Source organism: Parus major, chromosome 1, assembly GCF_001522545.3.
Source record: "Parus major isolate Abel chromosome 1, Parus_major1.1, whole genome shotgun sequence".
NCBI lineage: Eukaryota > Metazoa > Chordata > Aves > Passeriformes > Paridae > Parus > Parus major.
Genome location: NC_031768.1, coordinates 85,434,728 through 85,452,891, shown reverse-complemented (window position 1 = coordinate 85,452,891; position 18,164 = coordinate 85,434,728). Strand labels below are relative to the sequence as shown.

Below are 18,164 nucleotides of genomic sequence, written 5' to 3'. Positions count from 1 at the left end.
AAGCTGTAATTTAAATTATAGCAGTACAGTGTGCTACAAAGAAGCCTCACCAAATCCAGGGGGATGCACTACACCTGTTGATAGGGCCCACAGTGTGAGCTGTTGGTCCATTTCATAGGGATGCTGTTCTAGTGCAGAGCACTTGCATAATCTACTAACAGGTATTTTAAGTAATAATCTTTAAATATGTAGGTCAGATGTGCCAATGCCTTGTGTTTAAACTGAAGCATTTTTATCCTAATTTTGTACCCTGATCTTGAAAGGCTTGAAACTGTCTTGCAGCCTAAAAACCACTTGTCTACCTCCACTGCTTGGATTTATAACCTTTAGTATATATTATCCTATATATGTCCTTTATATTATATCCTTTAGTGTAAGCCAGGTCAGTGCCAACTTTCTCAGCTGCAAAGCTCTAAAATATGTAACAGAGGGCTACAACCCAAAAGTTTGACCCATAGATGTGCTTGTTGGCCAGCTCTGTTGGAAGACCTGTGTTTTTCCATTGCAGTTGTATGAGGAAATCTTTGAGGACAGCTTCACAGTCGGAGGCCGAGGCTTGCCTTACCGCTTGGAAGACTTTGAGGCATACCCTTGCCTGCCCCAGCAGCCCAGGCCCCACAAAAAGGCTTGGATGGGTGCACCATGGTACCAAAGTGAGGCTGATGTCTATAGCCTGTTTAAGGTGGGTGCCTACACCTCCTCTAAACTTTTCCTGAGCTAGTGAGTTCCAATATGCCGTCCTGAATGCCTACAAGAAGTCATCTGTTCCTTGCTGTTCAGGGTAGCCACACTCATTTGGGGACTATGGGGAAAGCTGAGTAAGTAAAAACCACCTGATCAGAAAAAGATAGGGTGAAAATGAACAAATTTACTTCAGGCCCACATAACTACAAAGGGGAAGTGGCAAGAATACAGCAGTTATACCTGAGCACCTCACCATATTCTGACCAATAACCACTTGGCTGTTTTTGTATTTACAAACTATTTTACTCTGTGTTTGATTGAGTGTCTCCTTACTTATCCTCAAAGCAGTTTTAATAAAAGGAAATCTTTCACAGTTTGGCTTTATATCTGTTTATATCTAACACTGTTGTCTTGTCAGACAAACAATGAAATAAACTAATGTTCTAATAAGAATGATAGCCAGAAAATGTTAACATGTCTGCTAACTGAAATGCAAGAAGTGCTTCTTCTGGCAGAATGAATGCTCTTTAATAAAATATATGCAAGTTGAAGCATTTCAAAGTAGGAGAAGAGGGTAACAACACACTGAAAACAACCCAAAATGTAGTCTGAACTGCATGGGTTTCCTAAGTTGACAGACCTCTACCACACAAATGCAGACCCTGATTCCTTTCAAAAGGCATGTTACTGTGCTGTCTCCTAGATTCTTATTCCTTAGACTATGTGTCATTGCTAGGGTCAGGCATATGAAGTGCACATCTAGTTGAAATTTACTGGTATGAGACTTAATAGCTGGTCCCAGCATTCCTCATGCACTGGTGAGAGTCTGAGCCTGTAAAGTTTCGCATATAGGTATAAACAAGCAGCATTTAAAAGTGTTTTCCCACTGGCCACCAGCCTCAACTTGATACCCATGATCACAAGATAGTTTCAACATTCCTTATTCCCCTTTATTTATATATTATTTATTATCTGTACTTTCTTATCAGAAACTGCGCATGAAAATATTTACCAACACTAGAATCAAGAAACCTGTTTCCTGTGTGCTTCCAGAGTTTAAAAAAAAGATATATCTAAAAAACCAGTCTATACATGGTAAGGAAAACACATGTCCAACTTCTTGAGTGAAGGGTCTTCCCTCTCCCAGTTCTGGCCAGCCTGCAGCTGAGACAACTGGCCCCCATCCTGCTGGATTTCTTGTTTGTGTATGAGAGTAACAAAGCTTGTGTCCATTTCAGTGGACCTGATTTACAAATCACAGGTAGAAGCTCAAATCTCCATGCTTTCTTGGTGTCCCTGTGTTCAGTGTTTTTCATACAAAATGTAATGTGCTTTCTGCCAGCACTTTCACAGATTATTTAAAGGAGTGTGACTCCATTTTAGCGTGCTGTCTCCCCCTGGATCCAGATCAAATTTGGATCCATCAGACTGAGCCTTGAGCTAGACTCCATCCAACTCTGTCTCCTTAAACTCTGTTCCCCAAAGATACCCACACTGTGGCAGATTGTCATTGAGACACCAGCCCTGTCCACTCTTGTTCTGTGTCACAAAACATTTGTGGTTTGTCCTAGATTGTATGTGAATGAAGAGCTAGTTACACCTGTAGCTTTATATGCTGTTTTCTGAGGTATCACTTGCTTTCCACCAGGCAGCCCAGGTACCCTTGCTGATTCTGAACCTCGCTCCGATGACAAGGAGAAGCCAAAACCACGGACGCTTTTCCCAGAGACCTGGATTTGGGATTTGGTCTCTGTTGGGTTGGTAACAGCCTCTGCCTTCCTTCCCCAGGGTCCCTCCTGGAGTATTCTCACTGCTTCTAAGCAAGTCCTCCTCTTCTGCTTCCTGCTGCAGGGGCGATGGACAAGCATCTCTCCACGTTGCTGTACCTGACACCATCACAGAATGGAATGCCAACACCTTCTGTGTTGCTGATACTGGCTTTGGTTTCTCACCTCTGACCTCTCTTAGAGTCTTCCAGCCATTCTTTGTGGATGTATCGCTGCCATACTCTGTGATCCAAGGAGAGACTTTCAGTCTAAAAGCCACTGTCTTCAACTACCTCAAGGACTGTATCCAGGTGAGTTCCTCCAAGTGAGTTTCCCCAATTACATGGCCTCTGTCAGAACAAAAAGTTGAGGCCAAAGGCAAGTTCTGAGCTCCTCAGGACCCCTAGATGCTGATATCTGGGCCATAAAGCACAACCTCACACTTTATGACCCAGGGTATTTGCTGCTGGCTGCAGTGCCTGTTACTAACACTAACCCAATGTGTGCTTGGGTTAGTGTTAGTAACTAATCCAACCACACTCAGGTCCACACCACCCTCATGGAGACCCCAGAACTGAAGGTGGATGCCTGTCCAAGCTGCCAGTTCACCAGCTGCCTCTGTGCCAACAAAGCAGAAACCTTTGTGTGGAAAGTGACGGCAACCAAGCTGGGTGAGGCTGGGTTGGGGAGGCATGAGGCATGGTGGGAGGAGGGGTGGAATTTGCCCACATCTGCATGTCTGGACCTAATGCTCATACACACAGCTGTCTGCTGCAAGTGCTCAGCAACGTGTTCCTGTGCTCCCTGCAGGCAGAGTGAATGTCACCGTGAGCAGCGTGGCAGAGGAGTCACACGGCCTGTGTGGTAACAGGACTGCTGTGACACCTTCACAAGGAGGGAGAGACACAGTGATAAAATCTCTGCTTGTGAAGGTTGGTCACATCTCAGGGTGGAGAACCCCTGGGGGCAGGGGTTTGTCCCCTGGGGCAGTCAGCAAGATGCTAAGAGGAAGTTCAGCTCTTTCTTGGAAATCAGGCAAACTTGCTAAGGCAGGGTGTCTTCCTTTCCTGTCTTCCCTATCTGAACTATTCTTCCTCCATCTGCAGCCAGGCGGTGTCCTACAAGAGAAGACCCAAAATGCCTTTCTCTGTCCTGCAGGTAGGGGACAAAAATTCCTCACTGCCATGATCATGAGACCAGGATGGAAGGGACAGGGTTAATGTGAATATTCAGAGGTGGGGGGGATTAATCAGAGAACAAGCAAAATTCCTGCCTGGAAGAACAACCACTATAATTTGTCCCTGTCAATCTTTTACCTGGCAAAAGTTCCTGTATTGAGGCATTTGTTTGCATGTCTTGGCTCCTGTGACTAGATGTCACATTATGCTTCACCTGGGTCTCCCTGGACGTTACCCTTTGATGAATGGCTTCTTCCATGGGACAAATGTTTGGGTTCTGCCTTCCTCAGATAACACCATCTCTGAAGAGTTCTCCCTGACTCTGCCTGCAGAAGTGCTGGAGGGATCTGCCCGAGTCACATTCTCTGTGATTGGTGAGAAAGGCTTTCCCTGCTCTTGAGCCCATAGTGATAAATCTTGTGCAAAACTTTGGCCTTACTGATGCATTGACCCAGCTCCTCATGAGATCATCTGTAAGAGGTGTGATGTAGGCCTCAGAAATGTGGATCAAGTAATATTTTCCAATATTTATTCCTCTCATAAGGAATGATCCTAGCTGATCCCCAAGTGTCTGGAGGAAAAGGCACAAATCAGGATATCCTCTATGACTTCTGTCGCTGCCATCCACCTAAGTGAAATAAAACCATCCCTGCATATTTCCACCAATTTTGTAATTCCTTTCCCACCTTGGTACCCACTCAGGAAAGACAGCTCTCTTTACCTTTCTTCTGACCCCCTCAAGCTTCCCTTCCTCCTTCCAGAACCATGATGTCTTCTCTTTCTCTACTGGCCTAATGTAGGAGGGGTCACCAGGAATCTCATTCATGTCTCTTCATCCAGAGCTCTTTCCTATGATCCCAGCAGGGTCTAGTGAAGGCAGCAGTCCTTTTGTTTCACACTGCTCAGTGTCTGTGCTTTTCCCTTCTCCTGTCTCTCCTCTCAAATGTAAGGTGACATCATGGGTCCAGCACTTCAAAATTTAGACAGGCTGCTAAGCATGCCCTTTGGCTGTGGTGAACAGAACATGGTCCTGTTTGCACCAAACATCTTCATACTCCAGTACCTGAACAAGACTAAACAACTGAACCCAGAAATTAAGGATAAAGCATTGACATTTCTGACAACAGGTAAGCATTGTCCTTCTTTCTGCTGCAAAATGAAGCTGCAATAAATCAAGAGTGTGGGCAAAGAGTCTGGTGGGGAGCTGAAGGGCAGGAGCAGGAGTTACTGCCAGAGCTGTGACAAAGGAAGGTATCAAAGGAAGAGAAAAGGGAAATGTCTCATGGAAAGAAAAGTTTCTGAAGAAAACATGACTTGTCTCTGTCGGTAATTGAGGTACTAAGTCTGCTTTTTTGAGAAAGGTGTAGGTAATTAGTGATTTCCATCATTATGTGATGCCTATTTGTTCCCTTATCAGTCCAAGGCTCACAGAAGCATCTTGTGGAAAGAGGGCATCAGCTGCTATTACGTGGAATAAAGAATGACCTTTGAAAATAGATATGATTTCAGTAGCTTAGAGTTTCCCCATGTTTTAGAAAACATATTTGGGGGCATGTCAATTCTCTCCAGTATAATCTGAATTTAATATAGTGACAGTGTCTGTCTCATGTTGTAATGTGCCTCATATTTCAGCTTGCCAGTCTCTTTGTCTGGACAGGATTTGACTCCTTTTCTCCTTTTCCTCTGGTACTGCAAGCATTTACTGAGAACAGGTACATGTGTCTGGAGAGGGGTAGCTACCCAAGAGAATGGTGGTGGCAGGAAGGAAAGTCAAAGGGTAGACAAGAAGGCTGTGAGGAGGGTGGAGGGAGAGAAAACAGATGCAGACAGCAATCTGCCCTCAGAGCTCAAAGGCATGGCCTTGTTGCTTCCTGTACATCCCACAAAAAATGCTTTGTTGAGTCCCAACAGGGCTAGGAGAAGTGCTGAAAAGCAATTAGGGTTTCATTTGTGTCACCTCTAGGAAAAGCCTTCCTCCTCACTCCTACCACTCTTTTTATTCACAGCAAAGCTCCTGTGGGCTCCCTGAGACATGGGGAGCCATGAGGTGGCTGAGCATGTCACCTTCTGCAAAAGGGCAGGAGCCCACACTGCTTGCTCCAAACAGCTCCAGTAATGCAGAGCAGCCGCATGGCCACTTCAGCAGTGCTGTGCAACTGCTTCTTGTCACACTGATGCTGTGGGATGCAGGAGGAGCTGGCCTGGTGTGCTTGTCTCAGCAGCTCTGACTGTAGGACCTGGTGAAGCCTCTTGCTGTGAAGACATCTTCCCATGGCAGGGATACAGTCTGAGGTGCTACAGGTCCTCACAACCAGTCATGTCCTGTTATCACAGGTTACCAGCGTCAGCTGCTCTACAAACACGACGATGGCTCCTACAGTGCCTTTGGGAAAGGGGATGAGCAGGGCAACACGTGGTGAGTGACCAGAATTTCTGTTGCCATCCTAAACCTGTCATCCTTGCTGGTTCATCTCCTGGCTGTGACGTGGGATTCCTCCATGTGCTCTGCTCACAGGCTGACAGCTTTTGTAGCCAGGTCCTTTGGCCAGGCCAGCTCTCACATTTACATCGACAAGGAGCACGTGCACAGCGCTCTGCGCTGGCTGCAGAAGCAGCAGCTGCCCAGTGGCTGCTTCCAGAGTGTGGGGAAGCTCTTCAACAATGACCTGAAGGTATGGCTGCCAGACATGGGAGTGGGAGCAGGAGGAGCTCCATGTGAGGCACAGGGTTGCTTCCTCAGGCTTTTCCACTGTTAACAGTAGCACAAAGCAATGTCCCCGTGGCCTAACACAGCTATGGCACTTTCTCAGAGCAGAATGAAAAACATGGCTTAAGCCAGCAGTCATTTCCTCTGTGTGAAGTTTTAGACTCTGCTAGGCTTTCTTAATTTTCACTCTAGCCAAAAGACAACACAGCTAATTGTACCAAGGCACTACAAAGACACAGGGAAATGAAAAATATTTTAATATGTTAGTGCTTGTCCAGAGTACCCTGGCTGGGTTCTCACTCTTCTTGTATCTTACAGTGCACAGTACTCTGTGCTCTAATACAGGATTGTCTGAAGACACAGTGGTCCCTCCACTGCCTCAAAAACATGACTTATTCTAGAGCTTTGCACCCCCCAAATGATCCCTGCAGTGTAGCTGGAAATGCACCAAACTCTTGGTGAACATGCCCTAGAGCTTAGGTACTGAACAGTGCAGGTGCAGCATGGCAGGTTTGAGCTCATTGCCTTTGTAAAAGTACAAATAATCCACACTGGTCAGATTGCAAAATTGCCCACATTAAATACAAGGCAAATTTATGAAAGAAAAAGGCTGTTACATTACTAAAGCAAAGGGTTATACATTTTTTTCCTAAAATTTGGATGCAGTACAAAATAAAACAGAGTACACATGCAGACAGATCATGCTTGTCTGACTGTCATTAATTTCACACCTTGAGCTTTCTATTTGAACAGAACTTTTTGGAATAGGTTTTGCACCTTCACCTGCCTCACACTTACAAAGTTTTTTCTAGTCAGTGTGAATGATGCTTAGCCCAATTTCCCCCTCTCATTTTAGATCTATGCTTGTCTCATATCTGAGGATGTAAGCAGAACCTCGCCAAGAATGAATGTTCTCTGAGATGAAAAGTCAGATGACTTATATGCAAACTTGCATAACTTCTTGTATGCAAATCCTGCATCATAAAAACTTCATTCAAGTGCACAGTGGTAACATATTTAATAAAATAAATTTCTTACAGTTTGCTTCATGCCCTTCTATGAGAAGGGGTGTCTAGGCTGTGTGAACAACATGGCTGAGACTGCTCTCAACAGCAAACTTTCAGGATATTCAGCAAGTGAGCCTGGAGGGTTTTTCTGTCCAAGAATGCCTAGAAGCACATTGCTGCTGGGTTTCTCCTTTCCTGATGACTGCCTGTGTGCTTGCAGGGTGGTGTGGATGATACGATCTCATTAACAGCCTATATTGCTGCTGCACTGGTGGAACTCGATCTGGAGAGGAATGTAAGTCACACCTGAACTCATGCAGGGCTTGGGAACATGCTCCACCATTAATTTCTCCCCTGGCTGGGGGCTTCAGGGAGTATCCAGCTTGAGCTGGTGAAAGGTTCTGTCATTCCCACCTTGCTACACTGTAAGCTAAGCAGGAAAATTTTAACTTGGTGGGGAGGTCTTAATATAAATGGCCTGATTTGCAGCAAAGCAGAGCACTTGCTTTTCCCAGCTCATCTCAAGGGAAACAATTGTGTCTGAAAATAACAAAGGGCTTGCAGGGAGAGGCAGTGGATTTCATCAAACTGATCAACAGAGCTAAAGGAGAAATAAAAGACTGCTTTTCAGGTATGCACTGTCCCCCCTTCCCCCAAATAAAAGCAGTGATCTTCAAGACTGTTCTAGAAAAAAAAAGAACTGATATTCCAGGCTTAATGGTACAGTTCTAAAAACATCATACTCTTCAGGATCAGACACCCACAGCATGTGTATCTGACATTCTGAACCAGTATGTTAGCAGATACTTTCTACTGCTGGATTCTCCACTGTATTAGCAATCCCCAATCCCAATGATAAATCCAGCAGACCTTTGCTTCCAACCCACAGTCACTGATGCTTTGACCACTCCACCTCACACTTCACAGTCCTGGGGGAGATGCTGGCACTAAACTGCATCAAGGATGTGTCTGAGACAGATGTTCACAACAACATGTTGTTTGGTCAGAGGAAATTCACTTGGTTTGGATTCCTTTTTCAGGACACCATGTTGGATAATGCCTTACACTGCCTCAAGAAGGTAACACTTGATGAGACAAGCCTTTATGTCAAGGCTTTGATGGCTTATGTCTTCACACTGAGTAAGGACATGGAGATGAGAAAGCAGCTCCTGGATATGATAGAGAAGGAAACTGGTAGGTTGTTGCTTTGGGGTCCTAGAGATCACGACTGTGTTCAAGGTCTGATACCTGTAGCATTTAATTGCAGCATTCTGGGAAATTTAGCTATTCTCAAGTATGCTTTTGTGTCAGAAAATCATAATTTATTCAAGCTATGAGAATCACTAGTTTTCTCAGACCCAGGAAACAATTCCTAATCAAAAGCAGCAGATCTGAAGAGGAGATCCATGCTTAAATTGTGCAGTTAAAATTCTTATTTTTGTCATGGTGCTCCTGTTATTCTTCAGCAATTCATACATAGTACAAGAGATCTTGCAGAGCAAACTTGTTTCACCATGTCTGTTCTACCTGAAAAATTCAAACCTTTTGACTGCTTCCTCATTGCTGCTCTACTTAGCTCAGGGCCTTTGGATGGGTGGACCTTTACTGCTGTGCTGCTGAGCTTGGTTCTTTCTTTGTCTCATTAGCTTGGGGAAAGACTTCTGTCCTGAGTGAGAATGCTGGGGTGGGTGTTCAAAGCACCTAAGCCTATGGCTAAACAGTTGTAATATTGTCTAAGTTGGTTTAAGTAAGTTCTTCCCCACATTTGTTTGTCTGGCAGTGTGGTGAACCACACTGAGGGCTGAAAAATAACATTAAAAAAACAAAGGGAGAGAGGATTTTTCAGCCTGATCAGCTACTGGGTGTTGCTCACTGCACAGCCACTCAAGCTGGAACAGGAAAGAGTAGAATTGCACATATTCAGTGCAATGCTTGTTCAGAGTGGCTTCTATGATAAAACACATGGAACAAGGAAAAAAACCTTCCACTGTGATAAACATAATGAAAGTTCTCTGAAGTTTTCTAAATTCTGAAGTCTTGAGGCTGGTAGGATGCAAACAAGTGATTTGGTGGTTCTTCTTTCAAAAGTGAAGATTTGTTCTGAAAACTGACTTTGAATTCAAAAGCATTTCAGGTTTTCACACTTGTACCATTGCAGAAGATCCCAACACAATTAAGCCTGGCACAATTAAGCTAAATCATTAGCTGAATTTTTATTAGTTTCCTACTACCACTGGGGCAAAATATTCAGTAGTTGTGAGCTTGGACCTGAGGTGGGAGCCCAGCTTTTGCTTAAATTGCCCTTCACCATGCACGGCATAATGAGGATGCCAGCAAAGTTGGGTAGCCTTTCTCCTCCAGTAGCCTGATAGCAATTCTCCCTCAAAGACTGAACAATTATTTTACAATAGGTGCAAGTGACTGGAAATGAGTCCTGGAGCTTTTCAGCACAGGGGGTCCTGTTACTCTATGCTAGGCAAATGCAGAAACAACAAAAATGCTGAAGCTTGAAGACAACTTTGAATATACACAGGGACCTACAGTTCTTCTTATCCCTATATTTCTTCCCTAATCAGCACAGCTACTGACACCACAATCTGATGATGAAAAGTCCTCTTCCACGATTGAGACAGTAGCCTACATCATCCTGGCTCATGTCTCCAAACCAGACTTGTCACACAGTGAAGCCTCCGTGAGCAAGCTTGTGCACTGGCTCAGTGGACAAAGAAATGCCTTTGGAGGATTTGCTTCCACACAGGTAACAAACCTAGAAATTCATGGGGTAAAGAGAAGGATGTTGTGCCTGAATCTCCCATGTGCATGCCACTCTAGACCCATCCTTTTCAGACAAAGGTATATGAGCCCTGTTTGGGAAGGGGAGTGCCATCAGAAAACTCTGTGTAGTGTAATTAGGATTACCCAGGGTCACAGGCTGCCTTTTCCAGGTAACAGAAATCATCCTGCTGCCTGTGGCATAGACCCTACCTATGCACTTAATGTTACAGAGCCTGCCTGTGTCAGAGGGTGAATCATAGCCATGAGGACTATGGTTTTCCCTGCAGTCCCTGAACTGGTGTGCTGGCTCTTGTCCTGCATGGCCCCACAGCAAACTGACTCTGACTCTCCCTCCAGGACACGGTTGTCAGCCTGCAGGCCCTCGCTCAGTATGCAGCCCTGATTCCTCAGGAGATCAGAGATGTCAAGGTGGCAGTGAAAGGGAAGGGGGCTTCTCCACTGGAGTTCCATGTGCACAGGAACAACAAGCTGGTCCTGCATCAGGCATCTCTCCTTGCAGACACAGGGACCTACACAGTGCAAGCAACAGGCAGTGGCTGTGTTTACGTCCAGGTATGTATGTGTAAGGAACAGAGCTCTCAGGTTTTGCCTCTGACTGCTGAAGTGAGGTTTGGCTTTAAGCAGGTACTATAGCCTCAAGTTCTGACTAGGATTCTGCCTTCTAGGCAGAATCATGTCAAGCTTGAAGGTACTCAGGTGTTCTTTGTTGACAGGGTTTCATGTAATCATCTCTGGTATTTTCTCAGAAATGTCTCAGCTTTGCTGTCCTAGCCTACAGAGGCATGCCATTTTTAAGAGACCAGTAGATCTGAAGTCAGAAGTAATGAGACAAAGAGTACATGCTTCTATTTTGAATGTGTGTTGTTGTCACTGCTTCAGGAGCTGCACACTGTAAGTCTTCTGACACAACATTCTTAGGTTGTTATCACATGCAGAGATGAGAAGTGATGTGGTACCAAGGTCTTCTTATTCCAGTACAGCAACACAACTGATCTATCAGGAGGATACATCTTATTTTTCTGGCAGTTTTGATAGTTCACTTGTGAGCCATTCATGCAGCAAAGAACTCAAGTCACTCCCTGTGAAAACCTTCTTTGCTGGGTCACTTCTGTTCAGATGATGTCCACAGAAAATCTTGTGACACAGAGATTTTGCAAGCAGTGTCTAGTTGAGAGAACACAACCATTATTAATTATTAATGCATGTAGGAGGTAACTAGAACCTCACTGTTGGGCTACACTTGCATACAGTCAATGAGCACAAGACATCTGATGAGCACATGCTGGGGAGTCAGTCAGCCACCAGGCAGGTGGAGGAAGATTGGTCTGTGCTGCTCTTTGGATGAATGTGATCATCCTGCCTGCTGTCTTCCAATCTTTTATTCTTCTTTCTTAAGAGAATTATAAATGTCTTACCAGTATTTTCCCCTTGAGACCTAGAACTACTGACTATTAGCATGTCAAGAGTTAGCAGTTAAACTTCTTTCTCCTTATGGGGCAGTGTTTTAGCTAATGTGCCACCTTGAACCTTAAGAGTGTTTTTTTTAATGAGACTGAATGAGGCCTTGAATCACAGACAGCTGAGTCTCCAGGTTTGGGGTTGCATTTGGCAGGTGTATCTGATGCAGTGTGTATCTGATGCAGTGTGCTAAACAGCACATCTCTGAACAGAAAGTGCATGAGTCCACCTGTGTTAGCCACTGGCCACTAACCCATTAAATCTGGAGGCACAGGTAGTCCTTTACTCAGGGAAACTCTGGGGAACTTCACAGAGATGTTTTCTCCCCCACCAGACTACTTTGTACTATAACATCCCACCACCAAAAACAGAAGAGGTCTTTGTCCTGGATGTGGAAACAGTACCAAGAGAATGTGATGGTGTCAGGAAAGAGTTTGACATCCATGTGTCTGTCAGGTATGAGACCCCTCGAGGCTCTTTCTTCAGTGGAAAAAAGCATGAATCCGGTTGTACAACTAGAACCCCATGAAAGCCTCTTGTCTGTAGAATCAGAGACACAGGGATGACCCTCTTCTTCTCCATACATCCCAAGGAGATAGTTAACTGAGAATTAAAGCCTGGAGAAGCATGGCAGTGCACTGGTAGTGTCTTGCAGAACCAGAGCAACTGTCTCAGGCAGCACAGAGCATCTCAGCAGTCCCCAGAGCACCAGCAGCTGAACTCCATTTTGGGAGATGCTTGGCATCCTGGGCTGAACCAGCTCTGAGGTGCATCCCTCTGTACTGAGAACCTCTGCTGGAACTAGACTAGTGGAAGCTCCAGTCCCTATCCACATTTCACTTGCCTGCTTCTGTCTAGGATGAGAGTCTTGATCCATATTCTGCATGCCTTACTGTCCTTACTGAAAGAGAACAATACAAACACTGCCACTCAGCCTGTAACAGCAAAGGTCATTTCCACCTGTTGGAGAGGACAACAGGATGCCATATTATTTCCACATTAACCATACACATATTTGCTGCACAATCTATCTCCACATTGAGTAGATGGGGACCATTTTTTGTCCCTTTGTCCCAGCAGTTAGACATACTGCTGAGCTTTCATATCACTGTAGGGCAGAGCAAAGTCTGGAAGTGCCCATTAGCATCTCCTAGAAATGCTGTGCTGCCTTCCACACCTAATGTGCTTCTCTCCTGACCCCCTTCAGATATGTAGGGGACCGTGGGACAAGTAACATGGCCCTGGTGGAGGTGGAGATGCTGTCAGGGTTCATTCCTCTTCAGAGCTCTGTGAAAGAGGTAAGACTTTTCCTTCAGCTTGCCTTGAGGATATCAAAATCTATTTTCCAGAAGTATCTCAGTCAGAAATGTCCAAACATTTAAGAAATGTCGGAGAATGGTAATTACAAGTGCAGATATAACAGGCTATTTCACAAGGCAACTTTCCATTTGCACCAGTGCTTGAGCAGTTTTTCATGTTCATAGTGAGGATTGCCTACACAGGAAGAGGTCAGAGAGGAGATGAAAAAGCACCTAGTTAGACTCACCTGGGGTGCATTGGGCCCCTTTGCAGTTACTAGTGCCATTTTTAGAGATATTCCATAAAGTGGTGTTGAATCCCATAGAGTGGTTCAATTACATTCTCCAGTGTTCAAAAGAAGGAAGATCCAACACAGCCTTGTGCCAACCAGTTTTCCCTTTGCTCCAAGTGATGAAAGTAGGATCACGGCTCAAGGACACTTGTGCCAAAACTGAAAAATATTTTCTAAGGCTTGATGTGCTCCCAACAATCTCAGTGCCGAGGAAGGCAGACCTGACTAGTCCTCAGGCTAGGCTAAGTGCTTTTGTCAACAGTGGTTCACTGACAAATACCAAACCTGCTGTGAAACAGGGCAGGCCAATAAACCTATGCTAACCAAGCTCATCTCTTGCTTCCTACACAGCTGGAGAAGGTACCCCTTGTGAAAAAGACAGAGGTAAAACCAGACAAAATCACAATCTACTTGGAGGAGGTAAGAGGAAGGCCACAGGGAACTGGCCATTCAAGTAGCAGTAACTGATGTACTTTTGCATGGGGACTTTTGCAGATTAGAAATACAAATCTCTAGGCTGGTCATGTAGGCTAAACTTTTCACAGAAGAGGAAGAGGGTGGAAGAACCTGGAAAGATAGAAGAAAACCCTTCTGATGTAGAAGGAGTAAAGTCAGTATGTAGGTGATTTTGAGATGATCAGTGCATTTTTGCTCACTTCCATCCTTCTCTCCAGCTGGGTGAGAGTTCTCTGAAGCTTAACATCTCAGTGGAACAAGATGTTGAAGTGCAAAATCTGAAAGCTGCAACAGTGCACATCTATGACTACTATAAGCCAGGTGAGATTTCACTGACAGTGGTGTAAAGTAAGTACTGTGCCCCCCACTCAGACATAATTCTGTGACCCTAATTCCCTTTAACTCCCTTATTCCAGTGCATGTCCTCCTGCAACTCCAAACTTGGGTTTCCTCTGTACAAAACTTCAATATTCAAGTAGGCACTTGCTTAGAAAAGTCCTTGAAACAAGGCTGCCTGGCACTATGATTATGTTGTGGGGTGTTATGTGTTCCACAACTGTGTTTGTTTTCTCCCTGTGGCTTCAAGCTAGAAGACTTCTCTGACAATTTGCCATGACTTCGCCAGCTTTTTAGCTCTCTTGAGAATACTTGGGCATTTATTTAAAATCAGTGTTACATAGTGCTACCTTGATCCACTAGAAGGCAGAATTTAGTTGTATGTGTTTCATGTATACTGTAAAAATTCCACCATCCATTGTGTTCTGCCGTGTCTCAGAGGATAATAGGAAAATAATTTGTTACCCTTTAAAGCTCTAAATGAATTATTAGCACAGAGAGGAGAGATCTTGATGATATTTTGAGTCTCTCCAATTATTCTGTACTCAGTATGAGACAAAACAGCAGATAGAACATTAAGATTTTTTATTTTATTTGTTTTTTAATTTGAGACCAAAATGGAAAAACTGCTGCTGGAGATTTAGGAAGCAGCACAACATGTCATATACTAAATTCCATTCTTGTTGTCCCTTCCCTACCATGTCAAGAAAAGGACACTTTTTAATCCAGCTATTACAGAGCTAAATATTGTCACCTAATATGTTCTTTCTCTGCTATTTCATCCTGTACAAGAATTTTTGTGCTTAGTACATACAATTTAAATAGTGCTATCTGACATGAAAATACTAATTATCACTAAATAAGCAAGGCTATCAGGACACACTGGGGAAAGGTTTTTTATTTACAAAACGTGTCCTTGCATTAGAAGGTGTCACAGCGCACAGAGTGATCTTTTGTAGCTGTATGGGGATACATGTTGTGGGGACAGATTGCTGGCTGACCCACTAGAGATGTTTCTTTGTTCCTGCATTCACAGTCTGAGGAGTGAAAAATTAAGGTAGTGAGATGGTTGTGCTGCTGAGAAAGAAATTTGGCGCTACCCTACCGTGCAGTCCTGCAGCTCACCACCCTTTCCCCCTTGTTTCTACAGATGACCGCACGGCAAGAGAATACGCTTTCCCTTGCAGTTCAGGTTAGTATTAACAGACTTCCAGCTGGAACAGAGCAGAGGAATGGTGGTAAGCAGGCAAAACATCCCACCTCTCTCTGCATTTCATGCAGTCATGTGAACTAGAGCCTTCCTGAAGGTTGAATTGGGATCTACTTCTTGTGGGCACAGTTTCTAGCCTGGGTATTAATCTCAGTGTAGACCAAAGCTTGAGTATACCATGGAAGGTTAAAATAATATCTAATTATTTAATTTCCATACAATCCTCACAGCATCCCAAATCAAACTGGACATGCCTGTGTCAGTGATAAAAAGATGTAGCAACTCACCCCGTTAAAATCTCTTAGCCCGCAGACATCTTCCTACAAATTCATCAGGCACTTTGCCTTTTCTTTCCTCTTTTTTTCTACAGGTGCCTCAAGGCAGGTTTCCTCCTAGTATGCTCTGACTCTGCAACCTGAGTTTTCTGCCTTTATAAGGAAAACATTGCTTCAGCTCTCCTCTTCCCTGCTGTGTTGGCAGCACCCTATTTCATTTGCCCTATGTTTCTATGTGAAAACTGCCTTAATACACATTAGTTTGAGAGAAAACAAAATAAAGCATGTGGAACCTGTAAAGAAGGCAGTGACTTGACAGCTGATGAAGATTTCAGCACATGAAAAAGAGGGAAACACTGTGCATGTTATGGCTACATACTTTGCATTTGGTTACCATAATGGTTTAAATCTCTCTCCTCTTCAAGTCCCATTTCTGAGCTCCTTTTTTATTATTAACTCAACTAACACCATGGTTGATCTGCAACCAAACTCCATGTGAAAAAACCCTCTCATTTTTAACCCTGATCTGGTTTACTACCTGACCCTGTAATTTTTCTGTCACAACTGAAGAGTAGGAGCAGGCAAGGGAATGCTGAGGAAGAAATACTTTACCAGTTCATTCAGACAGAAAAGGCCTGTACAGCAAAGTCTTATGAAGTGAGGGCATGAAACCAAAATAACACTCACTCCAAATTCACTACATGTTTAGACTCTGACAACACCTAGTCCCATCCTGTCAAGACATTAACCCAAATGACTAATCCTTACCTGTGGCACTACCTAAAAAAGACAACAAACTGAGGAATTTCAGGATGCAGCACATGCAACAAGACAACAGAGTGTATGCAGATGGCTCAGCGGGATACTCAGTGCCATCAGGAAGATAGCACTCATGAAAAGGGGGATACTAGATAAGAAAAAATGGGTACTAGTTTTACAGAGCTGATTGCCAAAAGAGAAATTACCAGGACAGTCATGCCAAAAATTTGAAGTAACAAGGCCAGGGGCAATGGAAAAAAAGTGAACAAGATAAGCTGGGGATTTGGGAAGCAATGACAAAAAAGGGGAAAAAGGAACATGAATGAAGGAGGTGATGTGACAAGGATTGCTTGGGTTATCCCTGTGTAGTAGCCATTTGCCTGATCAATACAGTTTGCAAAAGGAGAGCAAATATGGTTTTTTCTATGACCATTCAGAACAATTGGTTCAAAAAGTAGGCAGAACCAGCCCTTCCACACGGGGACAAAAAGAAAATAAAAGCCTCACTGCAGTGCTTAACAAGCATTTAGGGGAGGTAGAAAACCTGAGGAACCAAGGGATACATTCTGTGGACAGCTGATACAAAAAGTGGACAGGGTTGAGTTCAGGGAAGCAAAAATAGGAAAGGACTGATCAGGCCTGCAAGGATTGTTCCCCTAGCATTGTCCCTTCCCGAGACATTGTAGGAATCAACAGAGACTGTTCAATGATGCTCTGCAAAGGGAGCTAAGCGAGACCTGTTGCCTGTCCTAATTGCCTTCTTGGCAAGTCTCTTCCTCTAGATATTTGGTCTGGACTGGAAGAGCTTTGGGGTCAAAGCCCTCTGATCTGTTAAACTTCAGAGAGGGAGGTTGCAAATAAAACCTGAAGCCTGTAACCCAGCGTGCTCATTGTGCCTGCAAGCCAGGCTCTCCCATCTCTAAATGGACATGTGCCAAGGGTCTGCTTTACAGTTCATTGGATCAGATTGCCATGAAATTAGATCTTGACAAAAGCAGATCCAACAACATTCTTCTGCTTCTGATGATAGGATGTCTTGGTACCTTGTACCTGCCTGGGGTAGATAAGTAAGAAAAACAAGTGTGTGAAATATGAATACAAACAGATATTTCCAGGCTGTGGTTTCAAATCAGATAGATATTATTCAGCTGCAGATGAGGGGGCTGAGGAAGTTGGCAAAGCAGAGAGCTGAAAAAAAGCTGATGTGCAGCAAGCTCTCATAAGATAGGAATGTACAGTAGAAGTCAGTGAGGTGTTAGCCTCTTGAATTAAATATTAGGGAATGCAATAAGTGGCTAGATGTGCTGAATGGGGAATTTGATGCTTGCTCAATTCTGTGGCTATTGAAAAGTGCTCCCTGTCCTTGGTGACATCCATAGGAAATACCTTCCAGATCGAGAAAGGAACCTTTGTAATGTGTAAGCAAAGGAAGAGCTGGTGGCCAGGAGACCTCTTCCACCACCTCACTACAAGCAGCTGTGAGGGTCTTGCTTGCCCAAATGGTCTGGAGGCAACTGGGAAATTTTCTGCAGAGTTTTGCTGCTTTAATCTGTAAAAAGAGAAGGTCCAGAAGAGCATAGTACAGGCAGCATCTAACAGGCAATCTGGCCACCAGCATCTCAGACAGCAAGGGATTTTTCTGCAAAAAGAAGCTCTTAAAAGGAGTGGGAAGTAGGCCTCTTAAAAAGAGGACAACTGTAAGCCTACAGGATGGCCCCAAATGGATTCTGACCTTGTTAGGCCACTATTAAAAAAATATTAAAAAATTATAAAAAACCAAGAATATTTAAAATCTGTACATGAAAAAGGTAGTCTGTACAATGAACAGTCCACCACAGAGACAGGGTTTTCCTCCTGAGGTACCTGAAGGTGATGGTCTCACTTCCAGGCTGAAGTGAGTAAATGGGTGTGGGAGAGAAGTGCAGTTACACAGACTACATG

At 44.1% G+C, this 18,164-nt stretch overlaps 1 protein-coding gene across 2 annotated transcripts in view; it reads left to right on the top strand.

The window, feature by feature from the left end:
• LOC107200667 (alpha-2-macroglobulin-like protein 1) overlaps window positions 1-17,100 on the top strand; it is a 29,009-nt gene extending 11,909 nt beyond the window's left edge. Inside the window, exons 17-37 of one of the 2 annotated variants that reach the window (XM_033516615.1) lie at window positions 509-682; window positions 1,674-1,779; window positions 2,333-2,441; window positions 2,536-2,761; window positions 2,995-3,121; window positions 3,261-3,382; window positions 3,557-3,608; window positions 3,919-4,002; window positions 4,579-4,755; window positions 5,963-6,044; window positions 6,144-6,300; window positions 7,563-7,637; window positions 8,383-8,536; window positions 9,919-10,100; window positions 10,475-10,690; window positions 11,931-12,052; window positions 12,804-12,894; window positions 13,539-13,607; window positions 13,862-13,964; window positions 15,130-15,217; window positions 15,560-17,100. In XM_033516615.1, coding sequence (XP_033372506.1) covers window positions 509-682; window positions 1,674-1,779; window positions 2,333-2,441; window positions 2,536-2,761; window positions 2,995-3,121; window positions 3,261-3,382; window positions 3,557-3,608; window positions 3,919-4,002; window positions 4,579-4,755; window positions 5,963-6,044; window positions 6,144-6,300; window positions 7,563-7,637; window positions 8,383-8,536; window positions 9,919-10,100; window positions 10,475-10,690; window positions 11,931-12,052; window positions 12,804-12,894; window positions 13,539-13,607; window positions 13,862-13,964; window positions 15,130-15,176 — 2,475 coding nt within the window. In that variant the 3' untranslated portion in view covers window positions 15,177-15,217; window positions 15,560-17,100. The remainder of the gene's footprint in view (window positions 1-508; window positions 683-1,673; window positions 1,780-2,332; window positions 2,442-2,535; window positions 2,762-2,994; window positions 3,122-3,260; window positions 3,383-3,556; window positions 3,609-3,918; window positions 4,003-4,578; window positions 4,756-5,962; window positions 6,045-6,143; window positions 6,301-7,562; window positions 7,638-8,382; window positions 8,537-9,918; window positions 10,101-10,474; window positions 10,691-11,930; window positions 12,053-12,803; window positions 12,895-13,538; window positions 13,608-13,861; window positions 13,965-15,129; window positions 15,218-15,559) is intronic. The other variant, XM_015619468.2, reaches the window with a different exon arrangement.
• Window positions 17,101-18,164: the final 1,064 nt, after the last annotated feature.